This window comes from Megascapheus bottae, chromosome 4 (assembly GCF_031878675.1).
Source record: "Megascapheus bottae isolate mThoBot1 chromosome 4, mThoBot2.hap1, whole genome shotgun sequence".
NCBI classification, from domain to species: domain Eukaryota; kingdom Metazoa; phylum Chordata; class Mammalia; order Rodentia; family Geomyidae; genus Megascapheus; species Megascapheus bottae.
The window spans coordinates 60633840-60656188 of record NC_143512.1 but is presented as its reverse complement, the minus strand read 5'-3'; the positions used below and the strand labels follow the sequence as shown (position 1 = coordinate 60656188).

At 40.1% G+C, this 22349-nt stretch overlaps 1 protein-coding gene across 5 annotated transcripts; it reads right to left on the bottom strand.

Annotated features, from left to right (window-relative positions):
- Positions 1-3655: 3655 nt before the first annotated feature.
- On the bottom strand, positions 3656-20310 carry Hmgcs1 (3-hydroxy-3-methylglutaryl-CoA synthase 1). Of its 5 annotated transcripts, none has more exons than XM_090331978.1 (11): positions 20191-20310; positions 15062-15120; positions 11940-12397; positions 11283-11408; positions 10583-10747; positions 9516-9681; positions 8507-8677; positions 7454-7560; positions 6594-6719; positions 6234-6391; positions 3656-5444 (listed from the first exon to the last, which is right to left on the bottom strand). In XM_090331978.1, exons 3-11 carry the CDS (start codon positions 12385-12387, stop codon positions 5355-5357), a joined length of 1557 nt encoding a protein of 518 aa, XP_090188104.1. In that variant the 5' UTR covers positions 12388-12397; positions 15062-15120; positions 20191-20310; the 3' UTR covers positions 3656-5354. The 5 variants fall into 5 exon arrangements, with proteins under 5 accessions (XP_090188104.1, XP_090188107.1, XP_090188105.1 ...); XM_090331981.1 differs by lacking the exon at positions 20191-20310 and adding an exon at positions 19779-19836; XM_090331979.1 differs by lacking the exon at positions 20191-20310 and adding an exon at positions 19696-19749.
- Positions 20311-22349: the final 2039 nt, after the last annotated feature.

The following is a 22349-nucleotide window of genomic DNA, read 5'->3' as shown; positions in this document are numbered from 1 at the left end:
TCATCCACGGCTTGTTTTCAGAAATCAAATAGTAAATTAAATGAGATTTCAGTGGAGACTATTATTTCAGTGGCCTTATGTTTTTTTAAATTTTTTTCTTTATACTGACACCAATAGCTACATTCCCTCTTGTGACTGCTCACTATATGTTAATATGGCAGGGAAAAGTTTCTCTGTGATTCTTCCTACCATATGGCAGATCAAGGAGATAAGTATATTCATCTGAAAAAAACATGCTTAAGTCCAAAGTGAAGGACCCAGGAGTTTGGTCTAGTGTTAAGAGTGCTTGCCTAGCATGCACAAAGACCTGGGGTTCAATTCTTTGGTATCACTTAAGTCAAAAAAGCCAGAAGTGGCGCTGTTGCTCAAGTAGTAGAGCCTTGAGAAAGTCCAAGGACAGTGCTCAGACCCTGAGTTCAAATCCCAAGACTTGGCCCCCTCCAAAAAAATCCTAAAGTGAGACCCATTATGAGACTTTCTTCATCACCTGGTTTCCCTAAACCTCCATCTACAGATAATAACATAAGGGTACCCAAAAATTCTTGGTATGTTTATTCTATATACTTTTGAAAGCAAAGCCTTTTCTAAAGACCAGTTCTTTCCTCCCTTGGACATTGTGTGTATGTTGATATAGATGAAGAAGCTGGATAAAAGATTATGATCTTCTTAGTATGTTAGAACCTTCCAATGGCAGTTCTTCCCTCTGTTACCTAAGCAACATTCTAATTAGCTATCTCCGTATTCTATGGTCTTTAGCTATTGTCACAAAGCCCTTGATCTTAAGGTACTGTGATCCATTATAATATGCCCACCTTTCCTCTGGCATTCTGGAAGCCAATCATTTCCACAGGGACACTTCCTGCTGCCAGTCCCCGCCTGCACATGGCTGTCCTGGTCATGTGCACCCGTTACCCCTGCCTTCCACACAGCAGTGGACTGGGCTATCCCATGAGATGAATTCAAACGTTCACACTTGGATTTTCTCAACCTATATTTACTCTCTACCATACTCACGCCTGGGCCTCTGTAAGGGTAGCCCTCACTCAAGTCATAGATAAATGTTTCTATAATAATTTAAAAAAATAACTTGCCTGTCCTGCCCAGTCTTTCCTGTAACTTCATCTCTGGCCCAACAAATTAGAGATGTGCTCATAAATATTTATCTAATTTACATTTAGCCAGGTTTTACAATTCTTTTAGTATCTCTGTCATCTTTCTACATACAAGAGCAATAGTTTTCCTTTGGGTTAGGTTGAGATCTCACCTTAGTTTAGAATGGCACTTGTCCCCTTGCAGACACAGGCCTCACAAGAACCCTTTGGCTAATGTGCTTTTGCCGTTCCCATAGAGTGAGTATATCCTGCAACCTTTCAAGGCTATTAACTTAGATCTCAGCCTGTTTCTCTTTGATAAAGGATTGTCAAAACTTAAAATTCTCCAACATCACATTGAAATCTTGGGCCTATTGTAGTTTACTTCTTCCCGTGGCAGGACACACCATATCTTCTTTGTACCTTGCTTTTAATACTCTTTAGCGTTATGTGCCTTAAACTATCAGTTGGCTAACTTGTTGTTTCCCCCAGGCTTCTTAAACGTTAAAGCTGGCCAAATGCAGTATTTACCCCCGCCTCATTTTTCAGAGACCACAAGATCCAAGGCTTCACCTTCCTCCTACACCACTGCTACAGGCCATAGGTTTCAAGTATCTTGTTTATCAACACCGCATCTGTTTTTGCAATGTGCTAACAAGTTATATCATACATTTATCTCATAGTTCTGTGAAATACAAGTCTGGCACAGGTCTCAACTAAGATTTTTTTTTAAAAAAGTGGTTTTCAGGGCTGTTGTTTCTCTTGGCTCTAGGGGAGAACTCACTTCCTTGCCTTGTTTAGCTTCTAGAAGCTGCCTGCATTCTTAGTACACAGTCCCCTTCCTCCATGTTTAACTTTCTGTAGTCACATCTTCCTTCACCAGTCAAGAAAAGCTCTCTGGAGAATCATATGATCAGCTTAGGTCCCCCTGTCAACCCAGGATAATCTCACATCTTAATTAGCAATGGTCCAGGAAGGGTGCATTCAAATTCTAGAAACAAGCATCTTTGGGGGGAAGGTGAACATCTTTCAGCTTACTATGGACAATGGTTTTTGCTGTTTGTTGAGCAAACCAGTTCCATTTCTGAGGTTTGCTTTCCCAGGACCATTCTGGGAAAGAATTGTCCTAGCATAGATTCTCTAATAAAACAACCTAAAACAAGTACTTGAATGAAAACTATTTAGCAAATGATCTCAGGATGTAGGAAAAACACACAGAAGGGAAACCAAAGAGGAAAGGCTCAGTCAGCCATGGGTAACTAGTAGCTGATTCTGTATCATTTAACCAGCCATATAAAATGTGTTTCAGGGATGAAACGTTGTTGGTCTAATGGTGGCCCCAATGACATCTAACTCCCCTGCATTTCAATGATAAAATCAAGTAAACAAGTTCATTCTGCAGGTAGTCACCATACGTGATGTCAAAGCCAAGATGAGCTGTGGATCAAGTAGTAGAATGCTAGCTTCGAGCAAAAAATGCGTAGAGAGCCAGGCACAGGCGGCCACTCAGCAGGCTCAAATTTGAGGATGGCAATTCGAAACCCTCAGGGCAGATGCTTTTCTAGAGCCTCTTCGTACTCAAGTCTAGTGCTCTACTACTTGAGCCACAGTGCCATTTCCAGCCTTTTCTGTTTATATGGGACTGAGAAACAGAACCCAGGCCTTCATGCATGCTAGGCAAGCTCTCTACCACTAAAGCCACATTCCTAAGTCCAATGCAATCATTTTATTATAATCGAGTGCCCTGCTTAAAAGGAAATCCACCTGTGTATTCACAAACTTTCTAATAGGAAAGGTCATAAACAAAAGAGCAAACTCCATACAGACGCCAGGGGAGGAGTTAGGGTCCTAGAATTTGCAGAAGTGGCTTTACAATTAACCAAGGGAATAGGAGATTGGCTCAGAAAATTATTACTGTGTGCCAAATCCAGACACAAAATAATCTGATTTCCTAATGCAGAGAATCCTAAAAGATTTGTTACAGCTGGGCAAAAAGTTATCGAATCTAATGCTACTGTCAATTTAAGAATTCTCTTTATAAAAACCTTGGAATTACTAGTAAAAAGGGGCTTTTTAGTCTGGAAGCTCTTGACAGTTCTAAATTGGTTATAAAGTTCACTTTTCTGCAATTTCTGGTCTTTAAGGTTTTGCTTGATTTTAGAAAAACACTGCACAAATATTTGTAACAAATGTTTATATACACCACCCCAATGTGAGAATTTTTCTTAAGCAGTATTAGAAAATACTATACATACATTCAGCTGAGGATATAGCTCAGTGGTAGAGTATTTGCCTAGTATGCCCAGTGCCCTGAGTTCAATCCTCAGCACTACCAAAGAGAAAATCCATTCTAAAAAAATGTTTCCTTTAAGACCAGACCCGATATCTGCTCTATTTCTTTCTATCTGGCATAAGCAAAATGCCTTGATTATAATTTTTAAATGTTTGTGAAATGAGTGAGTAAATGTATGAATTATGCTGTTTAAAAGTAGCAAATCAAAAAAAATCCATACTAGCCAATTTCTTGCCTAAATTATTAGTTTAGAAAGGAAGGACTACTCAAGTACTTGAAACATTTCTCTAAAACTTTATTTCAGAGTTATTCACCTCACTGTGAAGAAGGTGGGTGCTTTATGCTTGGTGCTGCAATTACCAGGCTTGCCCATTGCCCGCAATGGACTTTGAGAAAACCCATTTCTTGGCACCCAACTGTTAAATTACTCTTTTTAAAACACAGAGCTTCCAATACTTGCAAAAGTGTTACATGCACCATTTCCCCACCATTCTTTAAATCAGAGCTTACATTATTAATCTACATCAGTGGATGTTCAAATGAGGTCATTTTAACAAGTTACAACTGTACAAATCAAAATACTACAGTTAATATTAGACAAGAGTATCTTACAAACACTACATTACATATTACCTTGCAACCTGAAATATTACATTTCTAATCTGTGTATGTTTATTTTAGATAACTTGAAACTTCACAGAATTTAACAGCAAATAAAGTTTAAAAAATTTAGTTCTGTACATTAGTTCCAACTATATTTTACAATCTATAAGGCTCATGTCATAGTTCAGCACCAAAAAACATCTACAAAACTTTCTAATTAATCTTATTTATCCCATGTGATAAGTTTTTGTTTGTTGTTTTTCAAGGTGAAAGTCTAAGAAAATCTTTATAAATTCTTCCAGATCTTGAAGTAGAATACTTTTTTGGCTAGTCAGACTGTGTATAAACTTGGGTTATATTTTGTTATTTTCATTGAACAGATATAAAACAACAAAATACATACAAACAAAACAAAAGGAAAAGAACTCATACCATAAAATTTGTCAGTCCATAAATTGGATTTATAACACTGAAGCATAAGTAACCTAATAATGCCCTGCCCCATCCTTCCTAAATTTAAAAAGGCAGCCAAAGAAAAAAAAGTTCATTTATCCTTTAAAATAAGGTGCAAAGGATTGCAACAAGCTTCCTTACATATTCCTGCAACAACGTCTCAACATTGCCGAGCATAATTCACTATGAACTGACTCAATTCTTGCATCATTGTTCAGACAAACCGTGTTCTTTATTTCTGTACCAGAAGACTGCTTATTACTAGTGTCTCTGCTCAGGTCAATATAATAATGTTCGTTACTGCTAGCGTGACTTAAATCAATATCTAGATTCCAGAACCAGCATAATCCTCTTTCCTGCCACTTTAGAGTTTATAAATCTTACAAAACCAGCATATTTGTCTTGCCATTTATTTTCAAGCAGGGTTTGTGCATATCACATGTTAAAACCACAGTTCCCAAGCTAGAAAAGTTTTCAAAAGCCACAGGTACTTTCAGTAATCTTGTTTGGTTAAAGTATAAAATTCTTTTTTTGCTTTTCGGGTTTTTTTTGTTTTTTTTTTAAATTCAGAACTAGAGTACCTCTGCTTTCTCTGGGCAGAAGCACACAATTGATACCATGTTTAAAAACTACACTTCATGCATATAAATGGCCAGAGGTATAAAGTTTTACAGAGCCCTTAACTTCATTTGAGTACATGTAGCATTGGCCAGACCACAATTATGAAGCATGTTAGCAAATTGCGTAGAGACTTTTCCAACAACATGAGTTTCTTTTAGGCTCTGTGTGAGTCACATAACAATTTAAACATGTAATTCTTTAAAACTGTCCCCAAATCTTCCATTCCTGACATCATTCCCATACTCCCACCCCAACCCAACCCACTGCGGAAGTCTTGCCCCTCACATCATGTCTTAATGTTCCCCATTACTAATGACAGCTGTTTCAGGTTCTGCTGTTGTCGCAGGAAGTCTTGGCACTTTCTTAGCAGGGCTTGGGATATGCTGAAATGACAAGAAAATAGGCGTTGATTCGCATTCTCCCCAAAAATCACGGTAATCATTAAAGTTATTTACTATTAGTTTTTTTTGTTGTTGTTTGTTTTTCCAGTCATGGGCTTGAGCTCAGGGTCTGAGCACCATCCTTGGACTTTCTCAAGGCTAGAGCTCTACCACTTGAGCCTCTGCACCACTTCTGGCTGTTTTCTATGTACGTGGTACCGAGGAATCGAACCCAGGTCTTCATGCATGCTAGGCAAGCACTCTACCACTAGGCCAAACTCCTGGTCCCTGTTTGTTTTTAATCACTTGAGCTCTAGCCTTGGAGTTGTCCCTGAGCACTTCAGTTCAAGGCTAATGCTCTACCACTTTGAGCCACAATGTTACTTCTAGTTTCTGGTTAATAGGAGGTAAAGAGTCTCTCAGACTTTCCTGCCCGGGCTGGCTTTGAACTGTGATCTTCAGAACTAGGATTACAGGCCTGAGTACCAGTGCCTAACTTAAATTTTTAAAAAGCTAAGTTGAAGTGGTTAGCATATAATATGAATTCAAACCACAGCTATTATTTTACTCAGAGAGATGAGGTGCGAGGGGATTAACATCCCACCCCTAACTTTGCCTCTCAGCAACACATAAACCACAAAAATGGGCAGTCTAGATTAGTCTTCCCTGAAAAATTCTGAAATTCTGGAAATGGCTCTGCTGGAATATAATCCCAGAGCCCTCGCTCTAAACTACTCTGAGATCTGATGTTAGAAATTTATCCCATTAGAGAAGACTATGAGCTTTATGTACCTCAGTTGCTATGTTTGAATGCACAAGGCCTTCGTCCAAAGTGTGGTTGTTTGGAGAAGGGCGTCGAGCGTAAGTTCTCCTGTGCTTCTCATCCACTCTAACAAGGTACCATGTTCCTTCAAACAGTGAGTCTATTGAACACTGGGGAATGTAGTTGGCTAAAGAAAAGACAGAGGAGATTGAAAATTAGTTATGACTTGTCCAGTAATAAAACTAAGGTTAAAGAATTTTCCTATTTCTGTACAATTGTCACTGATACCAAGTTAATACTAAAAAGAACTTTGATACCTTTATATGCTATATATTAATGTCCTTATAGCTCTCTAGTAAGTTTTATTTAAACACAATTTAATATTTTACCCAAGTGATGAGTGTCTTCCCTGAGTTTCATGTTTTCAGCAAAAACATCTGGAGCCACACAAGTTCTTGAGTCTAATCTTGATTTTAGATCACACAAACTTGCTGTTATTTTATCAAGAGTAGATCCTAAAAGAGTAAATTTCATGGAGCACAATTAATAAAGATGCATTATACTTATTTTAAAGCCAGCATGTTGAATTATTATTATTTCTGTCAGCCTTTCTCAAGGCTAGAGCTCTACCACTTGAGCCATAGCACGACTTTCGGCCGTTTCTGTATTTGTGATACTGAGGAATCAAACCCAGGTCTTCATGCATGCTAGGCAAGCCCTCTAACACTAGGCCAAACTCCTGGCCAACATGTTGAATTAAAACTTATTTGTACAAGTACTTAAAGGTAATAAAATAATAATTTCAACATTAAGAGATCAAAACTAGCATCTAAGATTCTGAATTAAATGTTGTGATCTGTTCTTTATCCAGTCAAGGCAGCTTTTAAGTGTGAAAGTCTGATTAGCCTAAGAGATCTAAAGAATATTAAAATTCATAAAGGTGCATGGGGTGGATTCAAGTGCTTGTTTAAGAACATGGCTGAAGCAGGCCTAGCACAGTGCATTTTTTTTTTTTTTTTTTTTGCTGGTGTTGGAGCCTGAAGTCAGAACCTAAGAACCTTTTTGCTAAAGGTTAGTGCTCTACCACTTCGGCCACAGCTTCACTTCTGGTAGTTAATTGGATTTTCTGCCTGGGCTGCCTTTATGCCATGAACTGAAGATCTCAGCCTCCTGAGCAGCTAGGATGATAGATATAAGCCATTGGACCTGGCTCACAATATTATCTCTGGTTGAAAGATTTAGCACTTACCTGGTGTGGCATCTTGTGTAACTTTAAGAGAGTACAGAGTAGCAGCCAAACCCGAACCATAAGAGAACACTCCAATCCTCTTCCCTGCCAACTGCTGAGGTGAGTATCTGTGTAGGGTTTAAAAAAAAAAAAGTGTTGAGAAGTTTGCATGGTGGCTCAAGCCTGAAAGCCTCGTTACTTTGGGAGGCAGAGATCAGAGTAGGAAGTCAGAATAGGGAAAAAATGTGGGAAACTCCATCTCAATCAATGACAGTGGTGTATGCTTGGAGTAGTGCGTGCTTGTCATCCCTAACGACACAGGAAGCACAAGCAGAAGTACAGCCCAGACATAAAGCCAAGTCTGACCCTGAAAATAACCAAAGCAAAAAGGGACCTGGCATGGCTCAGGTGGAATAACAATCATGAATCCATTCAATCCCCAGTACCTCCAAAACAAAAGAAAGAACTTAACTGAGCCCAAACCTACCATGTTTGGGAAAAGTTATTAGAAGGAATAAAAATTCATATTATAGATTTAAAGTGGGATCTAGGTGCAAGCTTCTTTTTTCTTGTCTTTTTTGGAGATAGCCAAGGCAGGCCTTTTGAACTCATAAGCCTCCTAAATGCTAGAATTACAGGTGTTCAGACCATACCTGGAATAACCTCATGTTCTTAAGTAACTAGTCTCAGTATTACAATAGGGCATGAGAAAAGTTCTAGCCATTACAGTGAACAGATGAAAACAGTTTCATCTTTGGGGGAATGACAGGACTTACTCAGTTATTAATCTAAAAAGTAAGTTATATTGTCAACCAAGAACTAATGGCTCAACTATAGATCAATAACATTAGAACTAGGAAAACAGGGACTAAGAAAACCCAGTGTGAAATTAAGAAGTATTTGTGGATAAATCCTCAACCCACATACTCTTCAAGTCAACAAAAAATACTAGACTCAAAAGACTAATAAATAAAATAGCATTCTATGAGCTACCCACACGCCTGATGCTAGATTTGGTCTTAGATATCTAACATTACCAGAAAAGGGGGCCAAGTAGCCAAAATCCATACTTACTGTGCTAGAACAGAAGCAAGCGAACCATATACTGAAGATGTATACATGTTTCCATTTTGATTTGATACAAGCAAAGATGCCTTTGTTTTCTGGTTAAATAGTTCAGAACTGGCCTTCATAAATGCTTTTTCCACATCTCTGTCAAAGTAAGTGTCTTCTAATTTAATATCCCTAGAAGATTTGACAAAAAATTTTTAATGTTTAATGATTATGTTTTTATTATATTAGACAGTGAACCTAACGAGTATTAAAATCCATGAATGTACATGATTCTATTTTTCTCATTTATGAAAAGTCAAACGGAAGTATATTAACTGCTGTTTATCTTAGCAGTTGCAAATACTGTCTGATTCTTTTCCTCAAGTTTTTATGATCAAGATATTTATAGCTTAGCAAACTCATTAAAACTTTATTATCAAATACAATACAAATCCTATTTCAAGCCCACAGCATAGAAACTAAGATGTGAAAAGTTTTAGTTCATCAAATGGAAAATGGACAAGCACGGGGAGAAGTAGGATGAGGTGTGCCCTGAATGAAGTACTAAGAGAGCTAGAAAAGTAGGAAACCAGACTTCAATAGAATGGCTATGGGCACAGGGATCAGGTAGGGAAGAGTCAGACGGTGTTGAATATTTTTGCCAGTCTTGATTCTTGAACTCAGGGCCTGAGCACTGTCCTTGGGCTTTCCTCAAGAACAGCACTTTACCACTTGAGCCACAGCACCACTTGTGGCTTTTTCTGTGTATGTGGTACCAAGGACTCAAACCCAGGTCTTCATGCATGCTGGGCAATCACTCTACCACTAGGCCATACTCCTGGCTCCAATATAGGCACTTTTATGGTGTTAGTTAATGATAACAATGAGAATGGAGCTAAAGGGGAGAAATGAGAACATGGAAAAAATAATGAAAGCCTCATGTAGGTAAACTACCACCTCTCTAGGATTCAATTTCTTCTTTGATGAGATTAAACTAATAGAGGGGAACCACCACAATAGCGCCTCTTACCCAAAGGCTTCCAAGCCGCTATAGATGCTATTTTTATCTCTGTTCTGGTCATTAAGGAAGTCATTCAGTAACATCCGAGCTAGAGACTTCTGAACCAGTTTACAATATGGTGAGTGAAAGATCATGAAGCCAAAATCATTTAAGGTAAAATCTTTATCCTTTCCCTCTGAAAAAGAAGACCAAGGAACAAACCTATGATATTTATACAAGCCATAAATTTTACAGCTTGACTGTTTGGTGATGTTTTTATATCTTGAAATAGCAATATAAATCTTATAAAATGAAATATCTACAATTTAAAATATACATTAAAAGACAGAGATGGACAATCTATACATTACTGATTTTCAAATTTTAGAATCATAACACACCAACAGGTTACACAGTCAACTCTGTGGTTCAGCATGTTTTTGTTCTGTAATTAACTTCCAAGCTACTAACTGTATATTTTCGAGCAGTATTTTATTTCAGTTTAACACAAACATATAAAGTATACTTTTTATTCTGGATCCTAATAGAAATTACCATTGGCCTCTTGAAAACCTACGGTTAAATAGTATATTTTACATATACTAATAAGTAGTATAAATAGTACACTATAAATAAATAGCATTTACTAGCATCATACATTGTTAGAATGTTTCTTATACTATTTTAATACTATTCCTTAATATTTGTTATTGGTGTTGTTAACAATATTATTATTGGCTGTTGTGGGGTTTGGACTTAGGGCCTCACATACCCAGCGTCTTCAGTTGTTTTTTGGATAGGGTCATGTTTTTGCCTGGGCCTGAACTCACAGGGTGATCCTTCTACGTGTGTTTCCCATAAGTATTCCTAGGATGAGTGTGACACTATACCCAGACTGTTTGTTGAGATGAGGTCTAACACTCTGTTCAACCTGGACTTGAACCATCATGAGTCCCCAGATCCACACCCTGAGCAGCTGGGATTTCAGGCATGTACACTACCCCATCAAGAACATTTTCAGAGTTAAAATTCTGAGATTAATAAAAACATTCACAAAGTAGTTTCTCACTAGGGAAACTCTGAAGAGTAGAACCAACCTTTCTGCCACTGGGCACAGATCTTTTTGCGGTAGACAGAGTAGCAGCGGTCCAATGCACTGAGGTAGCACTGTATGGAGAGTTTTCCGTCTACTACAGGATATTCAGAAAGCATATCAGGCTTGTAGAAGTCATAGGCATGCTGCATGTGTGTCCCACGAAGCCCTAGTAGCACAAAAGGGAAACTCTTATTTTTGCTTCTTGATGTTTACAGTAAGTATACTGCATTATCAAAGGATCTTCCTTAACTACCTACCACTGTCACTATTCCATGATGAAAACAATATAATTAAAATAAAACATAACAGTACTTAACACTCCTTTGGCATGCCAAATTTCCTAAATCTACATGGAACATCACATTTGCTGCACTGAAGACAAATAAGTGAAACTTGCCGGTGACTACATCAGATTACCACCATGTCATAACCCATACCCTATGTCAAGCCATTTTACTTCTCTGTAAAGTGGGGTGATTATCAGTTACAAGATTAACTTAAGAGGTAACAATGTTGAAGAAGTAATGTACTCACTGCCTTAAAAATGAAACTGTAACCCCTTTATACATCACTCTGACATTTTTTTTGAAAGATTAAATTATCTGTTATAAGATATAATGAGCGCTCAGTAAATGGCAGCTTCTACTTCCAAATTTCTCAGGATAGTATGTCAATAAACAAATGCTTTCCTACATACTCACCACGCTCAAAAACTAAAGGAGCATTGGGACCAATTAGCAGAGCTACAGCTCCAACACCACCTGTAGGCCGGGCATTTCCTGTGGCATATATAGCAATATCTCCTGCTACCACCAGTGCATACCGTCCTGAAAAACATCATTGCACGAGGTGAGTGTACTGTAAATATTATATACATGTAAACTCTCATATTCTTCTCCATAACTTTATTAAAGAAAAAAATTCTTGCCAGACACAGTAGCTGGTGCCTGTAATCCTGGCTACTCAGGAGGCTGAGATCAAGGTTCAAAGCCAGCCAGGGCAAAAAAGGACCTGAGAGCCTTATCTCCAGTTAACCTCTAGAAAACGGGAAGTGGAGCTTGGCTCAAGGGTAGGGCAATAGCCTACAGCTGAAGAGCTCAGTGACAGTGCCGAGGCCAAGTTCAAGTCCCATGATCCACAAAAAAAAAAAACAAAAACAAAACTCCTTTGACTAAATTTTAAATAGACCATTTGTCACAATAAGATAATCAATTTACAACAGAGATAAACTGAAAATTTTTAAATCTTTACATGATTAATATATTATTTAGGGTAACTGGTCATTTGAGTCTATTCAGCCTCATGGAAAAGCAATGGGTTTTGCACCCCCCTTTCTAGAAGAGGGGCAAATAACTTACCATCCCAAGAGCTGGACTCAATCCAGTTAACAGCATTGAAGACAGCAGCTGTGCCTCCATAGCATGCGTTAGTCGTGTCAATGCCTTCTATGTCTGTATTCCCAGATTCCTCAAACAGTTGCATCAAATTCGTCTTCACTGATTTTGATTTGTCAATAATTGTCTCTGTTCCAACTTCCAGCCGCCCAATACAATCATAGGAAAGGTTGTTTCTCTCCATCAAATTCTGAACCACAGTCAGGCAAAGAGAGTTGATATCTTCTCGATCTGTACAGAAGCCCATCTTGGCTTGGCCCAAGCCAATAGTATACTTGCCAGCATCTACGCCATCGTATTTTTCCAACTCTACTTGATCAACATATTGAGAAGGAAAATAGATTTCAAGGGCAACAATTCCCACATCTTTTGGCCAACAAGCTTCTGTATTCAAGGGAAGTGACCCAGGCATGGTGAAAGAGCTGTAAAAAGAAAAACAAACAAACATACACTGCTTTAGGTAATAAGTTAACTGGCTTTTAAAGGATGAGATTGCAAAACACATGAAAAAGTCACTAATCACTTGGAATGTTAGCTTAGTTTCTCCGAGGTTCATATACATACACACACACACACACACACACACACTCACAATACTACTCTATCCTTTAAAATGACCACTTTTAGAAACTCACTTTATTGAAAACTGGGCATCTTTAAACTTAAAACATGATTATTAGATTATCAAAACATGATTATTAGATTCTTCCACATCATAAAAAGAACATAAATTTTGACAATTTATAAATATGGATAAATGATCAAACAGATGTTGAGACTTATTCGTTATCACTCATGAAAGTTTTCATTATTGTCTAAACTTGCCAAAAATAATTTTAAAAATGACTAGTTTTCAAGACAGTTATTATATGTCAATAGGCAGTCATTTAACCTACCAGAGTGTCAACGTATTTTAAAGGCTGTATTAGTGAAGAAATGAGAAATTACTTGGGGCAGTTCCAGCAAAAAGGGGTCGAATCTAGGGAAATGGTGCTATGATTTTAGGCTTTACTGAAGGAACAACAGGGATTGTTCCTCAGGCTCTGGGAGCCCACGCTCCCATGGAAGCTACTGGAGCCTCCAGTACTAACAGTTGTGATGCTGAGCTGAAATCAGAGCACACCCCCACCCCCATCACTTCTTTCTACCTTCCAGTCTCACTTGATTCCTTCTGCTGGCATTCTAACCAGAACCCAGTTATAACAGGGCCACTAAAATAGTAGGCTTTGAGCAGTGGTACAGCCCCTCAATTTTAGACAGAAAATCCTTCATCTCTAAAATTCTACAACTTAATTTTTAAAGATATGACATAACTGGACAGTGTACTAAGGGGGCAGAACTTCACCTCTTCACTGATGCTAACTATAAGATACAGTAAGACACAATGAATCTCTAGTAGAACAGTAAGATAACAGATATTCGCTTTTTCTTCCTAGAGTGACTGCTTGCCCCCTCTGCTGGATGAAGTTGCTCCAAGTCCTACTTCTAGAGTCACCAAGGCAAGGTTAAGAAAGGACTTCTTGATCCAAGGAATGAGAAGAATTAATAAAACCCTAGGAATAAACCTGTAAATATAACTGCAAAAGAAAATGTGAAGCAAACAAAACAAAAACAGAAATAAAAGGCAAGCAGGGAAACCAATTCAGGATGCAGATGCAAGGCACGCTCTTCGCCATCTCCTCAACAGCACCATGGCACCACGTGAACAGGACTACCATGCCACGTGAACTGAGCTCAGCCTTCACTCTCCCTGCTCTACACCCAGTTACCTTTCAAAAATGATTGTTAAGAAGCTATTTCAGAGCTGGGAATGGGCTTAATAGTAGAGTGCTTGCCTTGCATGCATGAAGCCCTGGGTTGGATTCCTCAGTACCATATAAACAGAAAAAGCCAAAAGTGGGACCATGGCTCAAATGGCAGAATGCTAGCCTTGAGCAAAAGAAGTTCAGGAATAGTGGCCAGGCCCTGAGTTCAAGTCTCAGCACTGGCAACAACAACAATAGTAAGCTATTTCAGTTAGGAGGCAGTAGCTCACACTGGTAATCCTAGCTACTCAGGAGGCTGAGATCAGAGAGCCATTGTTCAAACCTAGCCCAAGCAGAAAAATCTGAGAGACTCCATCTTCAATTAACAAGATAAATGCTAGAAGGGCTTGAGTGATGAGTACTAGTCTTGAACAAGAGCCCAAGGCCAAGCTCAAACCTGTGTGTACCTGTGCCTTTTTTTTTTCCTGAATACAAAATAAAATCCTACTACTAGTCTTCTTCTAATCTAGTAACAACTGTCCAAGGGAGCAGGAAGACCTGAAAGAGTAATAGCACAGGTGAATTATATGCATGCGTGGAAACAACACAGTGAAGCCCCTTTGCATAATATAGGCTAAAAACTAATCATTATAAATGAATACGATGCACTAAGAGCATACATGTTTATCTGGAATTATTTCTGATTAAGTAGTTCATGAGGTTACATTAATTATCTACACTTTCTTCGGACTAATTTTTAAACACAAAATTATAAAGTCTGGTAGAGTGCTTGCCTGGCAAGCACAAAGACCTGGGTTCAATTCCTTGTTTACTACATATGTAGAAAAAAAAGCCAGAAGTGGTACTGTGGCTCAAGTGGTAGAGCACTGGCCTTGATAAAGCCCAAGGACAGTACTCAGGCCCCAAGAGTTCAAGACCCAGGGCTGGCAAAAAAAAAAAAAATTAGAAAGTCTTCAGAAGCATTATGGCACTTCATCACATTTTAAAGAGAAGCTGGAATCCTGGAAAGATTTTTGTTGTTTGTTTTGTCAATCCTAGAGCTTGAACTAAGGGCCTGAACACTGTCCTTGAGATTTTTTTTTTTAAATCATCAAGGCTGGAGTGCTATCATTGAGCCACAGCACCACTTCTGACTTTTCTCTACGTATGTGGTTCTGAGGAATCGAACCTAGGTCTTTGTGCAAGATAGGCAAGCACTCTACGACTAGGCCAAACTTCTCCCCTGCCACTCCCCAAACTTTTAAGAATAAATAGCATTCAAATGACTGCCTTCCATTGGAGATGAATATTTTCCTTAGGTAGCATGACATGACGCCATACCTGTGAGAAGGACTGAGAACTGCAGTCTCCAGGTCTGTCACTGTTTCCTCCTTCGGGCACTAGGAATTTCAAATAAGAACTTCTTTTAAAGTCATAAATTACTACACAAATTAAAGTCATATGACTTCAAAGTGAGGTGAGACAAGTTATTTTCCTATTCAATTACGTTATATAAAAAAATCCTAGCTACTCAGGAGGTTAAGATGTGAGGATCATGGTTCAAAGCCAGCCCAAGCACTAAAATGTCCTTGAGACTCATCACTAATTAATTACCAGAAAACAGGAAGTGGTTTTGTGGTTCAAGGAGTAGGGTGGTAGCCTTGAGCTGAAGAGCTCAGGGATACCACCCAGACTCAGAGTACATCTCACCACAGACCCCCCCCCCCAAAAAAAAAAAATGTGCATGTGCTTAAGAAATAAATAGTACTTACAGTACTTAAAGTTTCTAAGACTTTTTTTTTTCTTTTGCTAGTCCTGGGATTTGAACAGGGCCTGGACCCTGTCCCTAAGCCTCTCTGTGCTCAAGGCTAATGCTCTACTACTAGACCCACAACACCACTTCCTGCTTTTTCTTAGTAGTTTATTGAAGATAAGCAATTCATTTCATAGACGTTCCTGCCCAGGTAGGCTTTGAACCACAATCCTCACATCCCAGCTACCTGAGTAGCTAGGATTCCAGAGGTAAACCAATGGTGCCCAGCCAAGTTTACAAGGCTTTTTGTCTCCCTTATTCTTGTATTAAGTTCAGTCCTGCTAATGAACCTAATAAGATCATTATCACACATTTAGGCTTTAGATTAATCATAATGTGGGGGAAGTTGCAGTCTTCTAAATTTGCATTAACAAGAAATGGGAACAAACAAATATAAGTAACTTGGATTGTGTCAGTACATTTTTATATTAACAACACATTCAAGAGTTTATATTTGGGAGCTGCAATTTGTACCTCTTTGAACTAAATTTCCTTATCTGTAAAGTGAATCTAATATGTCTTTCTGCCCTTCTCAATTCATGAATCATTTTAATTTATTCAATATTACATTTCTATTTTTCAACACCTCCATTCTTCATCCTTTTCAGTCGTGTGTGTGTGTGTGTGTGTGTGTGTGTGCGTGCGCGCGCGTGTGCATGTGCACATGTGCCTGTCCTTGGTCTGGGTACTATCCCTGAGCTTTTCTGTTCAAGACTAGGGCTCTACTATTTAAGCCACAGTTCCACATTCAGCATTTTTGTGATTGCTTGAAGATAATCTTTGAACTTTAACCTTCAGATCTCAACCTCCTGAGTAGTTAGGATTACAGATGTGAGCCACTGCTGTCACCTGGCTGGACTTTTTTCCATGCCTATACTGGTGCTTGGAGCTATTGGAGCGCTAGGCTTTTTGTCTTTTAAGGCTAGGGCTGTACCACGTGAGCCACAGCTTCACTTCTAGCTTTGTGGTGGTTATTAAGTCTCATGACTTTCCTGTTAGGGCTAGCTTCAAACCATGACTTCAGACTTCTGAGTAGGCAGGCTTACAGGTGTGAGCAACAGGTACCTAGCGCTTCCTACCACTTTAGACAATTGTTTTCTTCCCTCAGTGTTCATGGGAAAATACATGGAAGGAATTTGAAGAGGCTTTATTTATTCCACTGCATATCTCTATATCCCTTGTCAGATATAAGCTGACAGTAAGTATGTGGTTTTATTTCTGGATCTTCTATTTTGTTCCATTGATCTTCTGGTCTATTTCTGTGCCAATACCATGCTGTTTTTGTTATTCTGGCTCTATAGTAGTTTGAAGTCTGGTATTATAATACCACCTGAACTGCCTTTTTTTTTTTGCCTAGAATTGCTTTTACTATTCTAGGTTTCGTCGAAGGAATTTGAAAAAGTGACTTTGGAACATTTTAAGTATGTTCTGAAGACTTAGTTTACACAATTTTCTTCATTCTAGTTGCCGGAAATTTAGCATTTCCTTTTGCCTGATTATAACAGGAAAATTCAAATGCTATTTACAAAGCTTTCTTTCACATGATATCACTGAGAGCTCATCATGGTTTTTGTCCCTCTTATTTCATTAATACAGTTTACCTCCCTTCACTAAATAAAGTAAATCTTGAGTTTTACAGGAAAAGATGAATTACTCCATTAAAAAATTAAAAAAAAAAGAAGAGTCTCTTTCAGGACAGCACAACAGACTTTCAAAAATAAACTATCATTTTTTCTTTATTGTATCAAGTTACATTTCTGTCCTCTGAAATTAAGTTTTTGGTGGGGGAGGGAACAAACACGATTAGCCTTCAGATAAGTCAGATAAATTATTCTAGTACACATTCATGATAAACTATAAGCAGTCATAAGTTAAGCCTTTTCACTGTTATTGGGAGGAAAATCAGAAAATTGAGAATTAGTAATCTTTAAAATCATGTGAGCAAAATCTACAATCAAAGCAAGCAAGCCCAGCAATTACAAGGCCCTGAATTCAAACTTCAGTACCAGCGGGAAATGGGAGGAAGGGAGAGAGAAAGGAAGGGAGGGAAGGAGGAAGGGAGGGAGAGAGAAGGGAGGGAGGGAGGGAGGGAGGGAGGGAAGGAAGGAAGGAAGGAAGGAAGGAAGGAAGGAAGGGAAGAAGGAAGGGAAGAAGGAAGGGAGGGAAGAAGGAAGGAAGGAAGGGAAGAAGGAAGGAAAAGAAGGAATGAAGAGCCTACTCTGGTGTGGATATCTAAGTAATAATCAAGGATGTCCCTGCCTTTCTCCGGAATTAACTACTCTTCCTATGAGGTTCTATTCTTATTTCCAAGGCCCTGTTCAAGGCTACCTTTTCTAGGAAAGTTTCCGACATAAGTCAGAAAGTTTCTAATCAGGGACTTGCAGTCTTACATAGGTATGTCATTCACAATCAATTCTTCATGGCCAATTCTACTGAAAACTAGTTATTTGTCAATCTTCTTATCCATTATTAGATTCTTAAAATTTCCACTGGGAGAACATATTCTGAGTCACTGGAAATAATTCATGTGAACCTTGGGAATAAAGGTTACTCAAGTACCACTTTTTGAGTGATCTGTAATTATAATAATTAGAGGACACATCTCTTGGATTCAAATATGTGCAACAGTCTCCAACTGAAGGTTCTTTTTGCCATTATTCTTGAGATGAGCCACAGAATTTGAGGAAACTGATTCTTTATTGCTACTGTTCTAACAGTTTGTTTCAACTGCCCCAAGATCCTACTCTGAAAATTGTAGAAAGCTAAAATGAAATCAGGCAAGAATATTTGTTGGTCTTACCATTTTTCTCAAACATACTCCTCCCCCCTCAAATGGCAAAGGAAGACTGAGCTTTAAAAAGACTAGTTTCTCTTTCACTGCCTCAACTACAATCAGTTGGCAATTACGCATCAAGTGCCAAGTATTAGGATGCATAAATTAAGAATCGAGTCCCAGCATGCTCCTATTATATTAGGCAACATGTTTCTCAACCTTTGTAATTTAAAATTAATGTACCTTTTTTAGGACATTTTCAAGTATACAACTGTAGGCCTTTCTAAATCAAACTATTATACTCTCCTTTTGGCTAGCTGTAAATGCACAAAGGTATATAGATTCTGATAAACAGCACACCAAGCTCCTTCAACCACGTTCTCCTATATCCAGTTCTGCCAGATTATGGAAGATCAAGTAAGTTTTAAATCACTCCAGAAGACCCAGAAAAAAAAAAATCAAAGCTATGTTAATGAGTGGGGTTTTGCATTTCTTCTGAGAAAATCTATATAAAAATCTTTATTTAAATTTAATTTACTTGCCCCAGTATTAGACATAGCTTCTGAAGATTACTAGAGTGGAAATGAAATGAACTAAATTAATGTAACTTACCAATTTAAGACAAATTATCTACCAAGGTTCTAACCTTTCTTGTCTACAAGAAAAAGTCTTTCCTTCTGTGTAAGATTGCTATCGTGCACTGTCTCTAGATGAAAATAAATGAAATTAAAAAAAAAAAAAGTTTGAGAAACCACTTGAACAAGCTAAGAACTTTCAATCTGGCTCGCATCTAACACAACATGAAACAAAAATGGAAATCCGTCTTACAAGGAAAAAAAAAATCCGTAACTCTGAGTACATCCATTTGTCTGAATTTTGTGCACCTTACCATTGCTTTTCCTGATTCCTCCCCCCCAAAAACAGCACGCGTTGGTCAAGAGCCACCAGAGCACACCCCCCAATTGGCTCAGGCCAGCCGCGGGAAGGAGGGACTGCAGCCGGAGGTGGTCAGTGAAAGAAGCCAAAGATGCCCTACGACCAGGACTGCGGGGACAACCTCCCCACACTCGTCCCCCAAATCCCGCTTCCTCCTCCTTCCTCCACCGCGCTGATACAGCAGTCCTGTCTCCACTCCCATCTGCTGGGCTCGGATATGTTCTCCACCTGACCTCCAGTGGACATAGGCGAGAGTTCTGTGCCTGCCTATTGACATCATTTCATCACCTAGGCTTGGTCCTGGAGCTAGTGAAGAGAGACAGCAGGTGTGGGGTTTCCAAGGGCTTGAGGAAACTGTCTTTAAGAAGGCAGGCAGGTGGGCGGGCGGGCAGACAGACAAGCAGACAGGTAGACACGCAGACAGGTGGAGGGGAGAAGGAAGGAGACCATAACCTTAGACACAAGGTGTCCGCACAGCCCCAACACCTGGCCAGGAGACCTCGGGTCTTTCCAGGGCACGCCCCCTGGGAGCCTACCAGCCTCCATCCGAGCGGGTCGGCCCTGGATCCGAGGCGCTCCCCGCTCGCCAACCCCCACCCCGGGAGGTCACAGTCTGGTGGCGAGCCCCTTCGACTTCTGACTATGTCATCAGAACGCCTGGCTCCCCCTCAACGCCCCTTCGCCTCCCCGGCTCGCGCGGGGCTGGGGGCCTCGCCGAGGCACAGTGCCCCGCCCCGCCTCTCCTCGCCAGTCGGCCGGGCCGCCGGTCTAGCCCCGGTCTCCGGCCGGAGGTCCCGCGCAGACCCCGCTCTCGGCGCCCGGTGGTCCAGGGCCGGGTCGGCACTCGAGCTCCTTGGGGCCTACTCAAGGACACCGCCTCCTCCCGGAGTCCACCCTCCTCGCGGCACCCCGGCAGCCCGGCTTTGTTCCTTCACACGGGACACTCACCCAAACGTGGCCGGGCTGTAACCAAAGCGAAGGAGCTGACCCGGGAAGAACCGTACGCGACGCCACCCTCCACTCTCCACTTTTATAGCCGCCGACCCACCCGACTCCTGCAGTCGGCGGGAGGCGGGACGGTGGCGCCGGCAGCCAATCGTAACCTGCAGAGCCTTCCGGCAGGATCCGCCCCTACGCTCTATGTCTACCAATCGGAAGGGAGCTAGGGGGCGGTGACTCGCTAGGGTTTTCCCTCGTGGCTTGAAGGGCGGGTGAAGGGGCGGGGACAAGGCCCGAGCGCTGAGGAAGTGGGGTGAGACCGTGACGTAGGGTGGCCCGAGAGCACGCCTGCCAATGACGGAGCAGCGACCGACGGCGAGAGCCAACGGGAGCGGAGTGAGAGGTTCTGTAACCAATTGGAGTTGGGTGAGAGGAGATGGGAGCCAATGGGAACTCTGCGTCCCACTCCTGAGGAGAGGTGGTCCAGTGTGGGAGGTAAACTCGCTGGAGAGTGTGTCACGTTGCCTAGCAACCGGAGCAGGGCTTCACCGTTGGTGAGATTTCTGAAATACTTGCATTCAACTTTCATGTTTTCTCGTTTCCAGAACTTCGTACTGCGCCTGCATGACAAGATGAAGCAGAAGGACACATGTGAATTTGCAAATCTGTAAACATTCTAAATACCCAATGACAAATATTTAAAACTACCACGATTTCTATTAAAAAAAATGCTGTTGAGATCAACCTAAAACCTAAAACGAGATATTTTAAGAGTTAGAAATTGGTGAGGAAGATTCTGCGTATCCCCGCATCGGGAGTTGGCCTTGAGCTCAGGGACTTTGGGGGAGGCATCTGACCTTGGTTCACGGAAACTTTTGAGTTTAACGTGCAATATTACCAAATAAGAGGCTGCTCAAAAACGAAGGGCCCTATCATTTCCAACGGTACAGTTCTGCAGGATGAAGACTTCTACAGAAAAGAGGAACAGGTCAAGCAGTAATAGCTCAATTTGTTTGGTGAGGGGGAGGGTGGGGAGCAAAGGATGCGAATTTTATGTCCCTAGAACAGACTCTTGTCTCTCAGCCAAACGGAGGAAATATAATGTTAGAGAGAGTAGGAAGCTCAGTTTTATCTATTCTCATTGCAGTTTCATTCCCACTCAGGAATTTTGTTAATAAAGATAATTAATAGTTCTATGCTTCACACAGCTGCAGGTATGTCAAAATTGCAAATTATGGAAACAAAACCACTGTGAGTTGGTGACATTATTTGAAGGAAGAGGACCTTTCAGTAGAGTTTAAACGCTACCACATTGCCCCTGACATTCTATTGCAGAACGGAATCTTTTCATATCTACATAGTTACTAGATAAAAAATAAAGAGCTCGGTGCTGGTGACTCACACCTGTAAAGTTTTAGCTATTCAGGAGAATCGAAATTCTGGGAATCAAAATTCAAAGCCAAATGTTGCAGAAAAATTGATAGTCTTATCTCCAATTAACCATCAAAAACCCTGAAATGAAACTGGAGATGTGTCTCAGGTGGTAGAGTGAGACCTTGAGCAAAAAAAGTCAAAGAGCATGAAGCACTGAATTCAAGCCCTAGGACTAGGGGAAGACGCAGGTGAGGAAAAAAAGGGAGGGGAAAAGGGGAAGAGGAGGGGGAGGAGAAGGAACTGGAAGAGGTGGAGATCAAAGTTTAACTTGATTGCTAGGTACATAAGCTACTAAAACCACAAAATCTAGAAAAAAACAAAGGAAAAACTTTGCCTGATTGCGGTCAGTAGAATTTTGGGATAGGGTAGAAAGCAAAAATCTATGTTGAAAAGCTAAAAGAACAAACACAAGAGAGAAAGTTTTCACCATAAACAAAAGTAGCAAATAGTTCCACCCTTGGGAGTGTACGATAGGAAATGACACACATGAGTGATAGCCAGCTACTCATGAAAATGGTGGTTTTATAAAACCGGAAATTTCAACAAAGCACAGACTGTCCTTTTGATAAAAAAAAACAAAACAAAACAAAACTTCAATTTAGCAAAGTGAACACAGTTACATACTATTGAGAAGATAGGTTGGTAATGAGAACATCTTGATTGAGTTTGAAAGATGAGACTCAGATTGGATGGCCCATTATAAATTACTCTAGGCCACATATAAGCCATAGTGC